This window comes from Dama dama, chromosome 33, assembly GCF_033118175.1.
Source record: "Dama dama isolate Ldn47 chromosome 33, ASM3311817v1, whole genome shotgun sequence".
Taxonomy (NCBI): Eukaryota; Metazoa; Chordata; class Mammalia; order Artiodactyla; family Cervidae; genus Dama; species Dama dama.
Window position 1 is genome coordinate 32,772,574 of NC_083713.1, and position 21,709 is coordinate 32,794,282.

A 21,709-nucleotide genomic window follows, 5' to 3' on the forward strand; every position below is an offset into this window, starting at 1 on the left:
TCGAAAGGAAAAGATATGTACACAACTACCCACATCCTTCTGAGAACCCTGATGTTTATAAGTAGGTAGAAAATGGGCAATCTGTTTTTTAAAACAAATTTGGTGGTTAGAAGCTGCTCATCTCCACAACCCTCATGTCTGGAAGGCAGGTAGAGAGGAGTACCCCAAAGAAGGCATAGAGTGGCCAGTAAAGCAAGAAGCAAAGATATAAGTAAGGATGTCAAGAGAAGAAAGTAGATTGAGAAAAAGGGAATGCTTGTGTTGAATGATGCTGCAAGATCAAGGATTAAGGTTAAGGTCAAGGATGATGAGGATAGAGAAATGTACATTAGCTTAAACAACATGGAAATCATTAGTCACTTTCATGCAGAAATTTTAGTGGAGTCATAGGAGTACAGAGTTGGACTAAGGTGGTGACAGGGGTGAATAAGATAGCGGAACGAAAAGACAGTATGTGTAGACAGTTCTTCAAAGACATTTGTCTATAAGGGAATCAGAATAACAGTGACAGTGGCTGGCATTATTTTAAAGGTGGATTTTGATAGAGATATTTTTCTAGCACTAAAAAGGAATGAGTAGTAAAATATGGATTAATAATTCAGGAGAGTAGGGAGAGGCAAGTCCTTGAGAAAGTGGAAGAGCGAAGGGGAGACATCTCCACCACTGAAGCAGGAGGAAAGATAGAGGAGCAGACTCCAGTGTTCATCAGAAGAGGATTAAGTCAAGCCCAGGGGTTTTTATTTCCACAGAAAAGTGTGAGATGTGTCACTGGCTGGGAGTAACAGAAGAGGAATTCTTTTCTTCATATTACATTCTCCCATTATATGTTAACCTTAAATTCTCTCGAGGCTAATTACCTTAATACTTTACTGTTTACTTGTTTAGGAATTATTTTCAAGTGTTCCACCAGACCAGCGTGAGCTTTCCCGTTGCTTTCCCTTTCATCATTCATCTGCTGAATTGAATAGTTAGCCCTGCAGCATGCCTATACAGGCAGCTCTAGAGCCCACTTTTATAAAGCAACTCCTCCGTGACTGGCCAATGTGAATCAATATTACTTTAAAGGATGACTCTAAAGTAATCTTTTCATAATAAAAAAACTCAGAGATTTATGAATAAAAAGTTACATGATAACTTCCTCCATCCTCATTCTGCCATGTCCACCCTCCCTGAGGCACAGGATTTTTTTTTTTAAAGCACAGTGTGAGAATTTTCTCCCCAAACTAAGAGGCTTTATTGCTTTGTGTCTTCTAAGATTTGTGTCTTCTGCATAAGGTAATGTCGGTCAATAAGTCGGTCAGTCTTACCTGAAGTTATTTAATAAGAGCTGCTGCTCTTTGAGTATTTATATAGAAAGTGTGGAGTACTGTGTTAAGTGTTTTACATGCAATATCATATTAGCACTATTCAACAGCTCTTTGAAGTAGGTGTTCCTATCCACATTTTACAAGTGCAGTAGCTACATCATGAAGTGGTAAAACAATTCACTTACATAGGAAAGGGTAGAAGCAATATTCAAATTTAAGTACATCTGACTTCAGAGTCTTTGTTCTACTGTTACTCCAGAGGCTGCTAAAAATCATAACTTTATTTTTTTTTTGACTTGAGCCAAATAGGAAGTTGAGCCCCTATTAAAATTGTTTTTGACCTTTATACCTTTACTATGTACTTTTGGATCAGCCCTCTGTATTAAGAGTAAGTTGTTATAGTGAATAAAGAAGAGTTATGAGTTCCTTTACACCTGAAAATGGGCACGAAGGGTACCATGAGGGGGAAAAACGTGCATTTATTTCAGTCCCAGGTCTTCAACATTCCAGAACTTAGTAAGTCCTAAGTCGATATTGATTAGTGCGTAAACAATGAGAGAATTTCAGAAAATATATTTCCTTCGCTTATGGTTTTGCCTTGCCGATTCTTCCTCTTCTGGAAAACTTGGGGTCTTTTCCTTCTCTTGTCCCTACCCCACCCCCGGCCCCCCGCACTTACTCCACTTTCTCTCTGGGTTCACTAATCAGATCCCCTTGGCCTGACTGTAGTTGATACTTTCACTGACCTTAAGACATATCCATCCACTGACTTACTTGACACATATAATTAAATACCTAGTGATCATTTCAAACGAAGTACAGCTAAAACAGAGAGCCTGGTTTTCCTTCAGGCCATTTCTTTGCCTCAGTCTTCCTTATCCCGTAACTGGCGCCACTCTGAACAGTTGATGCATCCCCGTGTCCCCTCTCTTCCACACACCCCCCCCACCCATGCCATCAGCACATCCTGTCACCTTTGTTCTCGCCCCTTCTCTCCGTATCCATGGCTACTCTCTGGAGCCCTGTCACCTCTCACTGTAGTCTCTTAGCTTGTATCCCTGCCTCCACACTTGCCCTCCCATTGTCCAGAGTCCACAAAGCAGCCACCGCAACATTATCTTGTATCTCTACTTCCTACTTCCATTACTTCCTATCATACTTAAAATCCTAACTGCTTTCCATGTCATGCAAAGCCTTGCCACGTGGCCCCTGCCTATCTCTGCCACCACAATACCCCCCCACTCACTGCACTGTAACTGGGCTGACCATTCTGCTGTTTTGTCCCATATACCAATTTCATTTCTACCTTAGGGTTTTATTCTGCTCTTTACCCTGTCAAGATATCTCTTCATCAGGATCTTTGGGTAGCTGGCTTCTCTGTAGCATTTAGGTCCCAGTTTAAATGTCATCCCTTTAGAAAAGACTTCCCTGGCCACATTTTTGTCACACTTTCTTAATTTATTTTTTAATGGCATCTTCCCCTATGTGAAAATCCTTTGTGTATTTATTTATGTACTTGTTAAGTGTTCTTCTCCATCCCTAGCCTCCACCCTTACCTGAGCGTAGAGCTTCATAAAACTGATGATCTTATTTATCTTGTTTGTCATTGTATTCACTGCCTGGCCCATAATAGGTTATCAAGACATATTTGAGTGAGAATTTATAAGAATACAATAAATAAATGAATGCCTATTGCCGGACCTGAATATATTTGTAAATAGATCTGTTTTAGTTAACTTACCTGCTCAGCCACCCTGAAAGCTTACACTCCATAATGTGATGTTGTCCAATTTCTTCCTGAACAGAATATTTTTATTACTTGGAGGGATCCAAAGATGCTCTCCTTTGTGGTTTCAGCACGGATTCAGGGTATGTAATATTTGTTTCAATTTTAGTCTAAAGACTGAAAAAAAGAAAAAGCAATCTCAATCAGTTTGCTAAGAAGGACCTTTGATGCTATGTTATTTTCTTATATTTCATGACATTATTTGACTCATTCTGTCCCACAGTGAGTCCAGACTTTAAAAAGATCATGGTTAATGCGTACTTTTGAAAGCAAGACATAGGTATGCTTGAATTAAAACAAGATGCAAGTCATATATATCTTAAGGAAGTAGAAAAAAAGTTACTTCCAAAAAAACCCAACCAAAAGTTGTTTGGTTGGTTTCTAGCTTTTCTTCTTTCTATAAAGAAGAGTGATAAAATCAACTTTTCTTTCCATCCCCAAATACTACTCATTGTTCCACTGAGTACAGTTCATAGGTGACAGAATGCAGTGACAGTTTGGCCACTCTAAACAAAAGGGTCCCAAGGACTTGGGTAAAGGGTCCCATGGGTAAAAAGGGTCCCATGTCCCATGGACATGATACTATTTTAAGGTATCATATTTATGTAAGTACCTGCTGTTTCTCCCATACACCAACTTTATTTCTGCTTTAGGGCCTTTGTTCTTTCACTCTCCCTGCCCAGAGATCTCTTGACCAGGCTCTGTGTATACAGGGAACATAAAAATAAACAAGATAAAGTTGCTGCTCCCAAAAACACATCAGAACACCTTTTATCTGTCATCGTGGATACCAATCTACCAACTTTAAAAAGACAAAAAGTCTAATTATAAATCTCCATGAACTTATACAATTGCTATCTGTTGACAGTTGTTGATTCTAGTTCGCCTCAAGAATAATTTGGGGAAACTGTTTTATTAGAGACCTGTATATTAATATAAATCTTTGTGAATATAAGAATTGTTATATGATATCTAGTGAAAGTTTTCAAGTTTTGATGATTGTTGATGATGATACTAATAGCAGCTACCATTTATCAAATGTTTTTTAATGTACAGGAAGTAGATTAGGTAATTTGCATATATTATCTTTTTTAAACTTAAAAACAATCTTAACCTCTGGAAGTACGTATTATTGTCTTGTCTCATGGAAAGAAGAAACTGGGCCTTGCAGAATTTAAGTAATTTGACAAAGTCAGCAACTAGTAAAAAGTAGGGATGGGGTTGAAACCCACTTCTTCCTGACTGCAAAAAGTGTGTTCTTAATCATTATTCAGTATTGTCTCCTAGAAAGGAATCTTGAGTTTTTGACTTCTCTGTAGTACTCTTCAACTTGCATCCTGAAGGTCCTCTGACGTATGACATTCTTTTCACATGTAGTCAGTGTCCAGAAGGGTACACCTGTAGGAAGATTGGCAGAAATCCTGACTATGGCTACACGAGCTTCGACACTTTCAGCTGGGCCTTCTTAGCCTTGTTTCGGCTAATGACCCAGGATTACTGGGAAAACCTTTACCAACAGGTGAGTGCCAAGAGAAGCATTCATTGTGTTCATTGCACGAAACAACTGATGTATGTCCTAACCCACTTTACGTATGAGATATTTTATTCAGTTTAGAATGGAGAAAACTCTGTTGTATTAGTCCTGTGTGTTCTATTTCTAGTACTATTAGAATGGATCATTCTTAGATCATCAATTATTTTCTTATCTTTTCTGGGCCTTTTGATCTCCAGATCTCTTTCCCTCTTTGTGAATGTAGCATCCCATGGGGTCCTAGGTAAATAACAAGACATATCCTATAACATTCTCTCATAGCGCTGCTGCACACGCTATGCTTCCGCACATGCCTCCCCGCTCACAGTGCTCTAAGTACCAGGCTCTCCTGTGCTCACCAAGCTTTGTTTTTGAACTACCTTGGACACTTGTTCTGGAAGGCAGCTATGCTCACCACTATACCACCAACGCTGGACACTTGTTCTGGACTCGGTAGTATCTCCCCCAAATTCATATGTTGAAGTCCTAACTCCCAGTGCCTTAGAATGACTATGTTTAGAGTTATGGCCCTTAAAGAGATAACTAAGTTAAAATGAAGGCCTTTCCAGGTAGCTCAGTGGTAAAGAATCCACCTGCCAATGTAGGAGATGCGGGTTCAATCCCTGGGTCGGGAAAAACCCCTGGAGAAGGAAATGGTAACCCACTCCAGTATGCTTGTCGGGAGAATCCCGTGGATAGAGGAGCCTGGCAGGCTGCAGTCCATGGGGAGGCAGAGTCAGACACGACTAAGCAACTGAGCACAAGTTAAAATGAGGCTACTTGGGTAGGTTCTAAACCGATCTAATGTTCTTATAAGAAGGAAACGTTAGGACATGAGTGAGACACCACACACACACACACACACACACACACACAGAAAGTGCCGAGTGAGGACTCAGAAGGCGGCCATCCACAAGCCAAGGAGAGAGGCCTCAGGAAAAGCCAAACCTGCCAACACTTTGATCTTGACTTTTCATCATCTAGGACTATGAGAAAGTACACTTCTGTTGTGTAAGCTACCCAATTTATAGGATTTTGTTATGGCAGCCTGGGCAAACTAGAATAAGAATGGAAGACTCAACTCATAGCTCTAAGTTTTCCTCTCCTAACTCAACTGCGGGTTACAGTATCCATCTCTTGTAGTGGGATTCTTCATTCATGTGGCCATCTCCTCCAACTTACATGTGATCTTGGAACTGTGGGCTCTATCTTTTCACCTATATGTTATCAGCATCCAACCTCAAGAGAAAGGAGACCAAAAATGATTATTTTGTGTTACAAAAAATAATGAGTCACTTTTCTCAGATTGCCACAGATTCTTCTTTTGGCCTGTTTTATATCTGTTTCCTTTCTGAGACTATTATAAGTGAATTATAGAAATTACATAGAAATCTTACTTCACAGGAAAAAATATGAAATATACAAATGACTGTTTAAGGATGCAAAAAGATATTCACCTTTACTGCAAATTAAAACTAGAGTGACATATAACTTTTCATCTCTTGGAATGACAAAGGTCAATAACCTGATCAAAAGGAAGATACTGTCTGATTAAGCTATGGGGAGGCAGATTTTCTCACACATTTCTGTGAACCACTGGAGAGGGTAGCATGGGAGTTTCTATGAAAATTAAAATGAATATGCCTGTTGACTTAAGAATTCCACTACTAAGAATTTATCCAAAAGAAGAATTCAGTAACAACTGATACTGATAGCAAAGGGAATTGAGTTATTAGAGATAGGATAAAGAACCTTATTTTTCAGTTAATATCTGTTTGTACAATTTAATTTTTTACCATGTATTACATTAAAAAATTTTTAGTGTTAGTTAAAAATATGTAAAAGTTGAATACATAAGTTCATTTAATAAGGCTATCTACCTTGTGATAACATAAACATTAACACTTAATATATCAAAATGTGATACTATAGAAATTGTGTAGTCCTATAATTTGAGTAAAAACAGCTAGTTTTTGAGTAATTTTCAGACTATGGGAGAAAAAAATGCAGAGTTATTATTAAGCTTATAATAGTCTAGAATCATATTTAATTTTGGTACAGGCTTAGTACATTGCTATATCTTTTGTCCTGGAAAAGTTTGTGTTTTAATACTGATTGTTTTCCATGAAGATACAATTTTATTCCTTTATTTTTCTATAACATGAGACTATGCAGAACTGCTCGATTTACCGTGCCTTAATAAGCCATTCCAGTTGAAATGATTTACCAAAAAAAGCCCTCTGTGTTATTAAAATAATGATTTCCTTTTTTGCTTAGACCCTCCGTGCTGCTGGGAAAACCTACATGATCTTCTTTGTTGTGGTGATTTTCCTGGGATCCTTTTATCTAATAAACTTGATCTTGGCTGTCGTTGCCATGGCCTATGAAGAACAGAACCAGGCAAACATTGAAGAAGCGAGGCAGAAAGAGTTCGAATTTCAACAGATGCTAGATCGACTTAAAAAAGAGCAAGAGGAAGCTGAGGTATTTTTATTTGGTTTAAAATTTTTCCTAGAAGTGAAAAGGCAAAGGGGAATAACAGAACCCCTGTGGTCTCTGTCCGACATTTCCCAGGGAAATTTTCCTTCCTGGATTCTTTCATATAAACTGAATTTTCATTCTGGTGTGGTCAAAGGAAGCAATTCTGGATTGAGTTAGAATTGACATCTCTTCCATTCTACCTTCCCCCCTAATCAGCTCACTCCAGCATGGAGAATGTTCTAAGCTCGTTTTCCTAAACCTGTTCCCCATGATTCCTCACTGAGTATGGTATTAAGCAAAGTCCCGAAACATTTATGATGTTATTTCCCCACAGTAACAATTGTACACATGTCCTTAGGGAGGATTATTTTGATACTAGAGTTAACAAATACACTGTGGAGTAGAAAGCAAATGGTCATCAGTTTTGGTTAAAGTTGCAAAAATTTTAAGGTAATGTGAGATGTTGAAAAAATCATACTTATGATTGTGGCCACTTTAAGTCACAAATTTTTGTGGATTTCTCCTTACTCCTCCCTCCGAAGGGGCACGTCAGTGGAAAAGTTTGAGGAGGTTTGTACTAAGAGAACCACAATTTCAAATATTTTCCATGAGTTTGATGGTTTGTCCTAGTAAAATCTTTTCAAGAAATCTAACCTATTGGGAGAAAGTTAGTAATCTGTAATGCAGAGAAGCTTTTAGGCAGAAAAATGTTCAGTGTAATATTTTAATGTTAAAAAAATCAGAAAGAATTTAAATTTCTAAAAATTAGAAAATGGCTAAGAGGATTACAATATTTTTGTGTCTTGAAATATTATTCAGCCATAAAATGATGTGTTTTTAAGAATATTATGACAGGAAAAGGTGTTAATATAATAATATATTAAGTCATAGAATATAAAACTGAATATAAGATATACATTAAAAATACATGAAGACTGAAAGACATGTTATTGCCAGTTATTCCTGGAATGTAGGATTGTGAGTATTTCTTGCTTTTTATTCACAATATCTTTAATTCCAAATTTTGTAAGGGTTGGAAGGTTTTATAAGGGTTTTTAATAATAAAAACTTAATTTTTGTAAAAGGGTTAGCATTAGGCTCTTGAAGGAATATACTGGGTAATCCCTAAAAGTGTCTTTTATTTTCTTGATATATTATTCTATAATAATTCATTTTATTTTAAAATAATTCTTTCTTCATTTAACTATAGAAGTGTGTGAATCTATTGATAATATTGAATTATATTGTATGCCTGAACAACTTATACAAATATCTTGTCACATGGTTGATATGAGTTTTATGTCCCAGAATTATCTAAAGTTAAAACTTTTACATATACTATTTAAAATTGCTTTATTATAAGTATAGTAATAGTATATAATAGTTTAATTATGAAGCACAATATGGCTTTATTAACAATGCAGGAGAAGTGATAAACATATATTTTATAAGCTCTCTAATCATGATGCAAAGGAAACATTACTTCCCGTATGAGGGACATGATTATATGCACAGTATAATTAAATTTGTGGTAAAGAGGTGCATTTTGCAGTTCTTGGAATTGACTCACTGTGTGTGTGTTCTCTTGGTTCAACAGGCAATAGCATTAGCAGCAGCTGAATATACCAGCATTGGGAGAAGCAGAATAATGGGTCTCTCTGAGAGTTCTTCTGAGACATCCAAACTGAGCTCTAAAAGTGCTAAAGAAAGAAGAAACAGGAGAAAGAAAAAGAACCAAAAGAAACTCTCCAGTGGGGAAGAAAAGGGAGATGATGAGAAACTGTCCAAATCAGAATCTGAGGAGAGCATCAGGAGAAAAAGTTTCCACCTTGGTGTTGAAGGTCATAGGCGAGCACGTGAAAAAAGATTGTCTACCCCTAACCAGGTACCACTGACATCATCACGTGTATATTGCCAGAGGTGGGATCATAGAGTTCTATATGAGGGAAGGGCACTCAGGAGAAGAGTGAGTGACTTCATTACTATGTTTTTAGGTAAAAACCTATTGATGACTGGGCATTTGTGGAAAGAACATAGATATATATAGTCTTCCATTTAAATTTGACCATTTTGAAGGAGCTTATAGTTTTAGAATTGTCATATCTTCTCCAATATAAATATCCAAAACACATGTTCATGAGAACCGATGTAGAAATGAAGAAATAATTTACAATATCAGTTACCTTTTCTTATTTTTATTGTCTTCATTTTGCAGTGCCTCATTGGTTAAAAACTAACCTCAGATTAGTTTTTTTCTTTTTTCACCAATGTAGGTACACCAGACTACTGTAGGTATCACCAGATTACACTAGGTAGTCACCGAATAACTGTAGGTACACCAGATGACTGTAGGTAGTCACCACACGACTGCAGTAGTCACCACTTTAGGGATCACCAGAATATCAGTCACCCAAACCTTACTGCCTCTACCCCAAAAGGTACCAGTCTCTAACATCTAGTCCCACAGTCTCTTACTTCTCCTTGTGTGGAATTTCTCTTTCCTTTTTTTTTTTTTTGCCACTGACACCTCTGTATTTCAGAATTTCCTGCCTACAAACCTCCAGGAGCAATGAACTATTATTCCTGTTCTCTTTACACTTCTCTGGTTTCCACGGCACAGTCCCGTCAAATAATTTTTCTAAAACAAAGTAGTTTTCCTGCTCAACTTAAAACATAAAGAACAGACAAAAGCTGTGTTGAATAGCCACTGGCTACAGAACAAGACCCACATCTTGTCAATGCTTTGATCTTGTCATGGCCTTGATCTCAGTCCCACTCTGGTCACCCTCCATGTCCTCTCAGCCCACCACAGTTGTTCCTCTCACCTCCATGCCCCATGTTTTCATGCCTTTTTACTTGGTGCACATGGTTTCCTCTTCCTCCTTGTTTTCCTCCTGGCATGGGACCACCCACTCTTTCCCCGTAGCTCAGGTGCCACCCATCCACAGAGTCCTCTGTTCTCTCTACTCCTCCCAATCTGCTCTTCAGGTACCCACTTAGAATTACTATCCTTTCCATCTATGTCGTTAAAATTTCTAGCTTCTGCTGCTTAAGTCTGTAGGACCCTACCAGATATACACAAAAGTAAAAGAATCCCTTCCTTCAAAGATTTCATAATCTAGTTGGGGAGATAGAACTTGAATGTAATATCGGTAAAAAAAAAAGCAAAACAAAACTATGACTAGAACAGTTCAAGCTAATTTTAAGGTAAAGACCTTATTATATGCATTTTCCATTATTCTCAATGCCTATCACCTTGTCTTTAACACAGTAAGCACTAATGTTTATTGAATTAGATACATCCAAGGAATATGCAGTTTGATTTATACACATAGTTTATCTTGGACACAAGTCATGTAAATGTGACTTGTTTTCACCTCTTTGGTATTGGACAGCTTCTTTTCCATGTTCTAATATTATTATGGGGGCTTCCCTGGTGGTTCAGCCCTAAAGAATCCACCTGCCAATGCAGGAGACACGGGTTCAATCTCTGGGTGGGGAAGATCCCTTGGAGAAGGAAATGACAACACACTCCACTATTCTTGCCTGGGAAATCCTACAGACAGAGGAGCCTGACGGGCTACAGTTCTTGGTTTCGCAAAAGAGTCAAACATGACTGAGTGACTAAACAACAACAACAAATATTTTTAAGACTTTGTAAATCCATTGGTATTAGAAAGTCTTTCTTAACAGACCTTAACGGAGCCCTCAGTATGCAGGATAGAGTTGCAAGCAATGGAATGGAAAGATGCATACAGTGTGGTCTTAGCCTCAAGAAAGTTTCAGTACTTAAGGAATGTAGGGGTTGATGTATGAACAGCTCGGTAACAGCTATTAGTATCAAATTCTTTTTTAAGTAATAATTTATTTATAGCAACATGAATGGTACAAAATGAGTGGAGAGACAACTTGAGGCCAGAAGTATAGAGAGTGATACAGTAGCAGATAACGTACTTGGTCCTGAAAAGATGAGCTTTTCCAGTCTCCTCTTTCCTTATGTGAAAGAATTTGTCGTTTCGCTGAATTTGTTTGTTTTTAAATATGTTTCTTTTAAATGCAGTACAGAGCCCTCTGCCCTCAGGTCAGTGGTCTTCATGGGAGCTCTAGGAAATGCATGCCTGCTTCAGCAGATACACATCACCTTTTATTTTTCCTGTAGTCACCACTCAGCATTCGCGGCTCCTTGTTTTCTGCAAGGCGGAGCAGCAGAACAAGTCTTTTCAGCTTCAAAGGTCGAGGAAGAGATATTGGATCTGAGACTGAATTTGCCGACGATGAGCACAGCATCTTCGGCGACAACGAGAGCAGAAGGGGCTCCCTGTTTGTGCCCCACAGACCTCGGGAGCGGCGCAGCAGTAACATCAGCCAGGCCAGTAGGTCTCCCCCAGTGCTGCCAGTGAATGGGAAGATGCACAGCGCTGTCGACTGCAATGGCGTGGTCTCCCTGGTGGATGGACCCTCCGCCCTCATGCTCCCCAATGGACAGCTCCTGCCAGAGGTGATAATAGATAAGGCAACTTCTGATGACAGCGTAAGGACATTTTAAATAGCTCAGGCATGGTTTGGCCCTTATTCTTGCATCCATCACTCTCTCTGCTGGAGGGGCCTTCTCTCTGGTCCTCTGAATGGCTCTGCATCTTGCAATCCTTTTTATGCTAGAAACACACCTTTAACTGATTAATGTAATCCTTATACTATTGTTGTAGGTATCCAATTCCAAGATATTTGAAACCCCATTTGTGAAAAATGGTACTTATCTACGGATATTATACTTGATTATGAATTATCCCCTTAGGAAACAATCTATATATCAGCATAAAATGCATTGATAATGCTAACGTTATTAGTTGATAATAGGTTCCATGTCTGTAAGGAGATTTGGGTTATTTGCCACCTACCGCTGTTTTTTCAAGTCACTATATAATATATACCTTGCTCTAAGGGATCTTATTTGAGTTCTTAATAATTAATAATAGTAATAATAATAGCAGACATGTTAGTATTTATAGCAGCCCTAGGAGGTGATATATTAATATCCCTTTTATACACCTGGGGAAACTGAGTCACGTGGAAATGAAACAATTTGTGCAAGGTCACTCAGCCAATAAATGGTAGTCCTGAAATTCAAAAAGAGGCCTTCTATTTCTGAGCTTGTGCTTTTAACCACCACACTTTCTCTCCAGGATGTGGTAAACGTCTTAGGAATAATTTAGAGTAACTGATTTTCCCCCACACATAAATGAAACACACTGTTACCATTAAAAAAAAAATACCAGAACTCTTCCATCTGAAATCTGTGAATAAAAACATAATATCCAAAATACATATGTAAATGCAAACATATACATATAAGACAAAAATAAAATACCTTTCCAAAACAACAGTTTCAAGAGTTTGGGAGTCATTGAGTGGTATGAGAAAAGGGTGTGATGAAGCTTGAAAGTGAGATCTTTCTGGTTTTGAAGTTTCTTGGTTACCTGTTAAGGTCACTCACCATGTTACATTGTATTGCTTGATATCAGAAAGGCTTTGACTAACCTAACAAGCTCTGAACTCGTGCCACCTATTCATAAATCATATTTGCAGACAATGAAATGTTTTAAGTGAGAATGAAGTTCCATCAAAGCCATGGCCACACATATATTTTCATTTCAATGCATGCATGTGCTTTTAGGTCATATGTGACCTCTGTGCTTGCATGATATAGCTTTAGCCCTCTGTGAAGGTGTTTTTCTTACCAAATAAGCATGTTAAGTTTCCATGGAATCATATCTTTGTTGTGTTTTGCTTTTCGATAATGTGTATTACCTATAAAAGATTATATAATGTGTATCAGATTTAGAGGTTATTTCCTATTTTTAAATGAATTGTTTCACTTAATACTTAGTTTTACCACAGAAAAATCATTGTCGTTCTAAATTCTAAGACTAAAACTACAGAACTGGAGTAATTAGTGGATACTTTATAATTCAATAGAAATAAATGCAAAACATAATAGCGTGAAATAATGTACAGTTTAGATGAAAAAATTGCATGAGAAATAATATAACCTTGACACCTGAGACTGTCTACATGGAGAAAAAAATTATTTAATCAACACAGCTATTTGTTTGACTTAGGGAGAAAAGAAATCTCTGCTTCTAGAAAGTCAGTAAATTAGAGAGTGTATCAGCTAAAACATGGTTATAGAGAGATCTATGTAAGAAGTCACCTGCAGATATGTGTGTATATGTTCTTGCACATATATGGGCACATATATGTGTCCTTGCACATGTGTGCATGTCCGTCCATACACATATACACACATACATGTATTTATGCCTGTTTGTCTACATTTTAATATACAAGCATATATAACTATATCTAAACAACTATATTTTACAACTCTAAATCTGTATATCTATTATATGTTTGTAGAATGGTGTGTGTGTGTATACACATATATATGCATACCACATATAAGTAGACAGATAATAAATATAAAGTTGTATGGTTGTTTATATGCATATATGTGTATGTGTGTGTGTATTGTTGGCCTGCACTGAACTGGCACAGTGTTTTAACTTTGAATTAGTTGCCAAGATTTAGAAATAAGACATCTTTACATAACAATGGGTATACTTGTAAGACTGAGCTCATATTCCTGCATGGCTTCAATCCTTTGGAGCCTCTTTCAGATGGAGCTTACATTCTCCACTTTGCTACAGTTTCCACCTGTCTTAATCATCATTCTCCTACTGAGTCATTCATCTTGATAGACTCAGAGCAGTTCTTGAGATCTGCTTTGGCATGAGAAACAGTCATTACCATTGCCCTGTTATTGCTGTACCCCAACAAAGAATAATTACAGAAGTTTATCAGAGAACACTGAAGTTCTTCCTTTACACACACACACACACACACACACACACACACACACACACACACCATTGCAACACTTATTTAGCTGTTTTCATGTTAGGACTCTTACATAGTAAAGCTATCTGAATAAATTGGAGACCCAGAAAGATAGATAATGATAGTGATTATAACAATGAAAGCAGCTCATTTTAGTTTTTATTTCCTTAGTATTAAGCCATTTAACCCTCATAACGAGATTTTGAGGCAAGTACTGTGATTATTTCCATTTCACCAATGACGAGATGGAGACAGAGAGGTTAAGTAACTCTCCCATGATGCACAGCCAGTAAATGGTAGAGCCATGACTCAAATCAACAGTCTAGACTCTAACTACTCACTACAACTTTGTGAGCAAGATTTTAGTTTCTACCTACAATTTATTGAAATTCCATTCTTAAAACTGTAATTAATCATCTTTTTTTTTTCCCCAGGGTGCAACCCATCAAATACATAAGAAAAGGCGTCACAGTTCTTACCTCCTTTCTGAGGATATGTTGAATGACCCCAATCTCAGACAAAGGGCAATGAGTAGGGCAAGCATATTAACAAACACTGTAGAAGGTATGGAATAACATTCTCTTAACCATACAGATTGTTAAACAAAATTCGGGTAAGTCCTGGTCAGTCTTAAATAGATACAGCAAGTACTTAGGAAGAAGTCAAAGAATATAAAATGGTGATAAGCAATGGTAAGACTAACCGATAGATACTACTGGAATTGTCTTTAGTGCTTAAAAAGTGGATAAAGTTCTTTGTGGTTAAAGACAGGCTTTGGGTTATAATGACCTTTCAAAAATAAATAGCTTTATGGTACTAAATGAAGAAAGTGAGGGTGGCCCAGGGCTATGTGACTCTCTCACTGTATACTCAGAAATCTTACCTAGTCTCTCGAAATTGATCATTTTTCTAACAGGCAAGAGAACAATACCAACTTCCAGATTCTGTAAGTTTCTGCTTCTGAGAACATTCTATAAAATTGTAAAATAGTAATATATGACACATCATCTGTCAAGATAGTGATGCATAGCACTAGAGAAAGCAGTTTAGAGAATATGATGTGAACAGTAGTGATCAGCCAAAGGGTGGCAATTTCAACAATGTATTGGCGCCCACCCTTTCTCCCCACAACATGCCTCTGGTTCCACCTTGTCCACGGGCTACCACCTCATCCCCCAACACACCCATGATGGACCCAGACAGAGTTTTCACCCACCTCCTAAATTTATGATGAGAACTAAATGGGCTAATGGTGTGTGCTACCTATTGCATGAATAGCTCTATAAATTATTTCTAGTCTCTTGGTCCTGGGATTATTTTCACCTGTGAGCTGGCAAAAACTTTTCCTGTAGAGAATAGAAGTGTGTTATTATTGTAATGGGATTCAGGGCATAGGGGAATGTATATACTGGGGTGTGTGTGTGTGTATGTATATGTATTGGTTTATATACATTTACCTTAAATATATACATTATCTGAATTAAGAAAGCATCAATTCTTTTGTTTAACATCATATGTTAAGTGCTTGTTTCTCTCAGAGATACCCATATATGCTCTCATTCATTAATTTCACTGCCTTCTTCTTAGGATTGATCTGATAAATGAATGCATGATATAAGATTTTTATGTTATATGCTACGCTCTCATGGAAAGAATATTGTTAAACTTACAAAGTATAAAGCAGAAGACTTGTTTCAATGTTAAAGGGTACTGCTGATGTGCATCTGGTTAGGAATAAAATATATAATATGTAATGATTAACTTGGTGTTCTCTGTGGTTATTTTCTTCCAGAACTTGAGGAGTCCAGACAGAAATGTCCACCTTGGTGGTACAGATTTGCACACACATTCTTGATCTGGAATTGCTCTCCATATTGGATAAAATTCAAAAAATGTATCTATTTTATTGTAATGGATCCTTTTGTAGATCTTGCTATTACTATTTGCATAGTTTTAAACACACTGTTCATGGCTATGGAACATCACCCAATGACTGAGGAATTCAAAAATGTGCTCGCTGTAGGAAATTTGGTAAGTCTGTTAATGTGTATTATGACCCAGAACGTCTCTCTTTGTTTGTCCTGATTATCATTCCTTTTTTTTTCAAGTCAGATGGATATTTAGCTAGGTAGTTATGCATGCTCAGAATTCACAATGTGAATCATTGTACAGAGACAAGTTTCTGGTGATAAACACTATCTTAAAGTAATTGTGCAGGCATATTGAGGTCTATGGATAACAGCATTATCTCCATAATGGGTCACCATCTTGGGAGTAAATGTGTGTTTGTTTTCTGCCAGGCATGTCTGTTAGCAGCAACACTTTGAAAACTTGATACTTTCCTACCCATTTTATAATTATATGGCAGCTTACTTGTGAGTACATACCCTACAAGTTTTCAGAAAAACTATGGATACTTTGTTTTGACATATAGGTAAAGGATTCAGGCCTTTGGAATCCCAAAGTCCTTAGTTTGAGTCCTGGTTTTGCCTCCTAGTAGTTATATGACCTTGGGGAAAAATGTTAATATTTATAATCTTTCATTTTCTCATTTATGTAATGGTTTCTTTATAAAATAATATTTTTATCTTAATATAACAATAATGCTTTATTTATATTCAATATATAAATAAAATTAATGTTTATTTATTAATATTTATTGAGAGGAATGAAGACTTCCTACTTATTAGCCAGGCATATAGTAAGTACTTAAACCTGTTTTCATCAGTCATCACCATCATCATTGTAATCATCATGCTTTCTTTTTTTTTTAAATTTTTGTTGGAGTATAGTTGATTTACAATGTTGTGTTATTTCTGCTTTACAGCAGAGTGAATCAGTTACACACATAACGTGTATCTACCTTTTGTTATTTCCCATGTAGGTCGTAATAGAGTATTAGGCAGAGCTTCCTGTGCTACACAGTAGCTCCTTATTAATTATCTGTTTTTTATAATCATTATGCTTTCAATGAATCAGCAGAAACAAGCCTTAAGGACAAGAATATTTAGAAGTCAAAATGATTAAACTGGACACAGAAGAAATAACGGCAGCCTAGAGGGGATCTGTAAGCTTCAGGAAGATGTAGGATTCTGTTAGGAAGGTTGATGCCAGAGTGATCTCTTAAATGGGCAGTGGTGATCACACTCAGTTAATGCCTTATGGCAAACAGAAAGTGCTCATTTACAGCAATCTGCATAACCAGGCAGAAGTTCTATTTCACAGCCAGAAGGTCCCAATGTGTGACTCTTCATCAATCATGAACAACTCTGGATGTCTCTGCAAAATGTCTGTATGAGATAATTTTGCTTTTGCCATGGTCCCAAATCAATTGATATTTGAAGTCAAAGAGTGTTTCTGAGTTGGTCTTCTCTCCAAATTTCTTACACTCATTTCAAGGCAGGATGTTTAAAACTCATGTGCCCTGACTTAGCATTCTTCTTTCTATTCCTAATTGCAAAAGGGCAGGATCATCTAGTTTCTAATTGTTGGTAGAGGTCAGATCATGAAAACCAGTACCTTCTCACTGAGTTGTCTGTATCACTGTGAATCCAAAAATGATCCATCATCTTTTCTTGTCTGTAACTACAGTCCCAATCTGGGTGCTCCCTGCTAGTCTTCTTGATGATGTATTATTTTACAAATGACTCACAGTTAATAGAGTTAACCTTTTCCCCTTGAACGTTCTTTATTCAGTTTCTTTGAATCAAATTGTACCCAAGTGTTTTTTAAGACTTTTGCTGTTGCCTTTTTAATTGAGTCCTTTTGATGCCATGTCATAAATTAAGGATGTTCTGTGATATACTTTTGTGTAAAGCTTTGGAAATCTTTGGGGCTGCACTGGTGGCTCAGAGGATAAAGAATTTGCCTGCAATGCAGGAGCCCTGAGTTCAACCCCTGGGTTGGGAATCCCCTGGAAAAGGGAATTGCTACCCACCCCAGTATTCTTGCCTGGAGAATTCCATGGACCGAGGAGCCTGGCAGGCTACAGTCCATCAGGTCACAAAGAATCAGACATGACTAAGTGACTAACATTTTCACTTTGGAAATCTTACTGTAGCTGCCACTATATTGATTAAATACTTTTCCCTCTTCTACTGATAAATCTTTGGAGTGAATCAAAGTAGTATTCCTTACTACTCTAAGAGCAATCAGAACAACAAAAAAAAAGACTGGCTCAAAATTTCAGTATCAATATGTTTCATTTTTACTATCTTCCAGAATAACTTGTTGACATAAGTTATTTAATAAATGTTTTACAAAGAGTGCCTATCCTAACAAACACATGAAAAGATGCTCAACATCACTCATTATCAGAGAAATGCAAATCAAAACCTCAATGAGGTACCATTACACGCCAGTCAGGATGGCTGCTATCCAAAAGTCTACAAGCAATAAATGCTGGAGAGGGTGTGGAGAAAAGGGAACCCTCTTACACTGTTGGTGGGAATGCAAACTAGTACAGCCACTATGGAAAACAGTGTGGAGATTCCTTAAAAAACTGGAAATAGAACTGCCATATGACCCAGCAATCCCACTTCTGGGCATACACACCGAGGAAACCAGATCTGAAAGAGACACGTGTACCCCAATGTTCATCGCAGCACTGTTTATAATAGCCAGGACATGGAAGCAACCTAGATGCCCATCAGCAGACGAATGGATAAGGAAGCTGTGGTACATATACACCATGGAATATTACTCAGCCATTAAAAAGAATTCACTTGAGTCAGTTCTAATGAGATGGATGAAACTGGAGCCCATTATACAGAGTGAAGTAAGCCAGAAAGATAAAGACCAATACAGTATACTAACACATATATATGGAATTTAAAAAGATGGGAACGATAACCCTATATGCAAAACAGAAAAAGAGACACAGATGTACAAAACAGACTTTTAGACTATGGGAGAAGGCGAGGGTGGGATGTTCTGAGAGAATAGCATTGAAACAAGTATACTATCAAGGGTGAAACAGATCACCAGCCCAGGTTGGATGCATGAGACAAGTGCTCAGGGCTGGTGCACTGGGAAGACCCAGAGGGATGGGATGGGGAGGGAGGCGGGAGGGGGGATTGGGACAGGGAACACATGTAACTCCATGGCTGATTCATGTCAATAATGGCAAAAACCACTACAATATTGTAAAGTAATTAGCCTCCAACTAATAAAAATAAATGGAAAAAAAAAAAAACAAAGAGTGCCTATCTTAATTTTCAAAGGTTTTATGTATCAGAGATTTTAGTGTGCCCTTCTAAAATGCTCTCTAAAGGTGATGAAAACTGATAGGAGAGTTAGAGCTTAACTGTTCGATGCTTATAGCTATAGGAATAGTGATAGTTGGTTTATAGGATTAAATGAAATAATAATATATGTTTATAAAGTATCTTTATAAAGCACCTTGTCTGAAACACAGTAAATGCTACACAGATAGTCATTATCATCATTAGGTTGCTTTCATACCTTTTAATAATGCTAGAAATATATTTTATTTCTCATGTAGGTCTTTACTGGCATCTTTGCAGCTGAAATGGTTTTAAAACTAATTGCCATGGATCCATATGAGTATTTCCAAGTAGGATGGAATATTTTTGATAGTCTTATTGTGACCTTAAGCTTAGTGGAACTTTTCCTAGCAGATGTGGAAGGATTGTCAGTTCTGCGATCATTCAGACTGGTAAATATAGACCAACCTTGCCTTTATATTCTATATATAAAGGGGTGTATCTTTGGTTTTACATTACTATTTTTTTTAACTTTTGGAGATGTGATTCAAAATATAAGATTAGATCTCAGTAGCTAGTAAAATGAAGTTCCTTTAGTAGCAAATGCACTTAAAGAGCTCAAAAATATTTGAATGTTTTAATTTTGGGATCTTGATGACATATTCAGTTGTATATGCTAGTATAATGATAGGGCAGTAATTTATATCACAATAAGAAGCTTATGGTTTGTAAAACTTCAATCATTATAATATGTTCATAACTTTGTGGATTTCATAAAGATTATCCCCTCAAAATTGTTGTCTGATGTCAAAAATATTAAAAACTAATGACTTTTTAATGCTTTTCCCTCTAATTTATTGAACTTTCTCCTTATGTCGGCATGAAAAAATTATGAAAGTATCAGAAAATAGAATTAAGGATAAATGACCAATTCTAAAGGATATAATATTTGATACTGTGATAAGAGATTTCCATAACTGTCCTGAACTAAAATTGCAGTTCCTTCAAAATATGTGTAGTAATTGTACAGTGGCAAATATAACAAAATAATAGGAATATTGACAGTAGATTAAAAGTTAATAATAAAAATAATTGATTTTACCAGGTAATGACAATATTTTAGAATTAAATTTTGGAACAAAGTTTAAGACTAGAAACATTGAGAACTTTTTCATAAAAACTGATAATGAGTTTTGTGTTTACTCTTAGCTCCGAGTTTTCAAGTTAGCAAAGTCTTGGCCAACACTGAACATGCTGATCAAGATCATTGGCAATTCAGTGGGGGCTCTGGGAAACCTAACCTTGGTGTTGGCCATCATCGTCTTCATTTTTGCTGTGGTTGGCATGCAGCTCTTTGGTAAGAGCTACAAAGAATGTGTCTGCAAGATCAATGAAAACTGCAAACTCCCCCGCTGGCACATGAATGACTTCTTCCACTCCTTCCTGATTGTGTTCCGGGTGCTGTGTGGAGAGTGGATAGAGACCATGTGGGACTGCATGGAGGTTGCTGGTCAAGCCATGTGCCTCATTGTTTACATGATGGTCATGGTCATTGGAAACCTGGTGGTATGTAATCACCTGTTCATACATTTAAAATTCTCCATAGAAAATTATTATATGATGATATGATCATTTATTTTTATAATTATAGGATTAATTAGGTCTAAAGCCATTAATTGTAATAGAATATTGACTATTTTAATCCAGTGAAGAACAGAAAAGATAATGAATTATTGTCTTAATTTCTCTGCCAGATAATGCTTATTTATAGCTTTCACAATATTTATTTTAATGGAAAGTTTTCATTTTTCTACTTCTTTCATTTTGATAGTAATATCATATAAATTAATCCATGGTTTTCATATCTCTTAAATGTTGATTCAAACATGAAGCCATGCTAGTAAACAGAATATGATTAACTTAATAATAACAAAATGAATTTATAACGGAACAAGGCACATGGAAGGCCTCGTCCTGCTGTGTTATAGTCATATATAAGACTTAGCGTCTATAACAAGCATCAACAAACTCTATGGCCCAAGGGCCAAATCCTGCACACTGCCTGTTTTTGTTTGATTCCTGCAAAGCTAAAGTGTTTTCTACATTTTAAAATAGTTTAAAAATATAAAGAAAAATATTTTTTGGCACAGGGAAATTAAATGAAATTCAAATTACAGTTTCTATAAGCAAAATTTATTGAAAACAGATACGCTTATTCATTTTCATGTTGTCTGTGGCTGTCTTACTCTACACGGACAGAGATCCTCTATCCTACAAAGCCTAAATAATTTACCACCTGGCCCTTTTACAGAAAAAGTTTGCCCACCACTACTCTCTAGTTTCTCTTTTACAACTGATCTACTTCTCCATTAGTGTTTCCTTAGCTTGTATGCCTTCTGTTTCCATCTATCTTATACCTACCTGCTGGTGGGAATTTTCAAGCTTAGAGGCAGGAGAAAATTGGGACAAAATGCTCTTCAGT

General features: G+C 36.9%; 1 protein-coding gene across 1 annotated transcript in view; it reads left to right on the forward strand.

The window, feature by feature from the left end:
- The window catches only part of SCN9A (sodium voltage-gated channel alpha subunit 9), a 160,906-nt gene that overhangs the window by 82,387 nt on the left and 56,810 nt on the right, over window positions 1–21,709 (forward strand). The window contains exons 8-16 of the mRNA XM_061135142.1: window positions 3,113–3,176; window positions 4,471–4,612; window positions 6,902–7,108; window positions 8,703–8,990; window positions 11,265–11,636; window positions 14,437–14,566; window positions 15,795–16,033; window positions 19,506–19,679; window positions 20,437–20,793. Of these exons, the coding sequence (XP_060991125.1) occupies window positions 3,113–3,176; window positions 4,471–4,612; window positions 6,902–7,108; window positions 8,703–8,990; window positions 11,265–11,636; window positions 14,437–14,566; window positions 15,795–16,033; window positions 19,506–19,679; window positions 20,437–20,793 (1,973 nt within the window). The remainder of the gene's footprint in view (window positions 1–3,112; window positions 3,177–4,470; window positions 4,613–6,901; window positions 7,109–8,702; window positions 8,991–11,264; window positions 11,637–14,436; window positions 14,567–15,794; window positions 16,034–19,505; window positions 19,680–20,436; window positions 20,794–21,709) is intronic.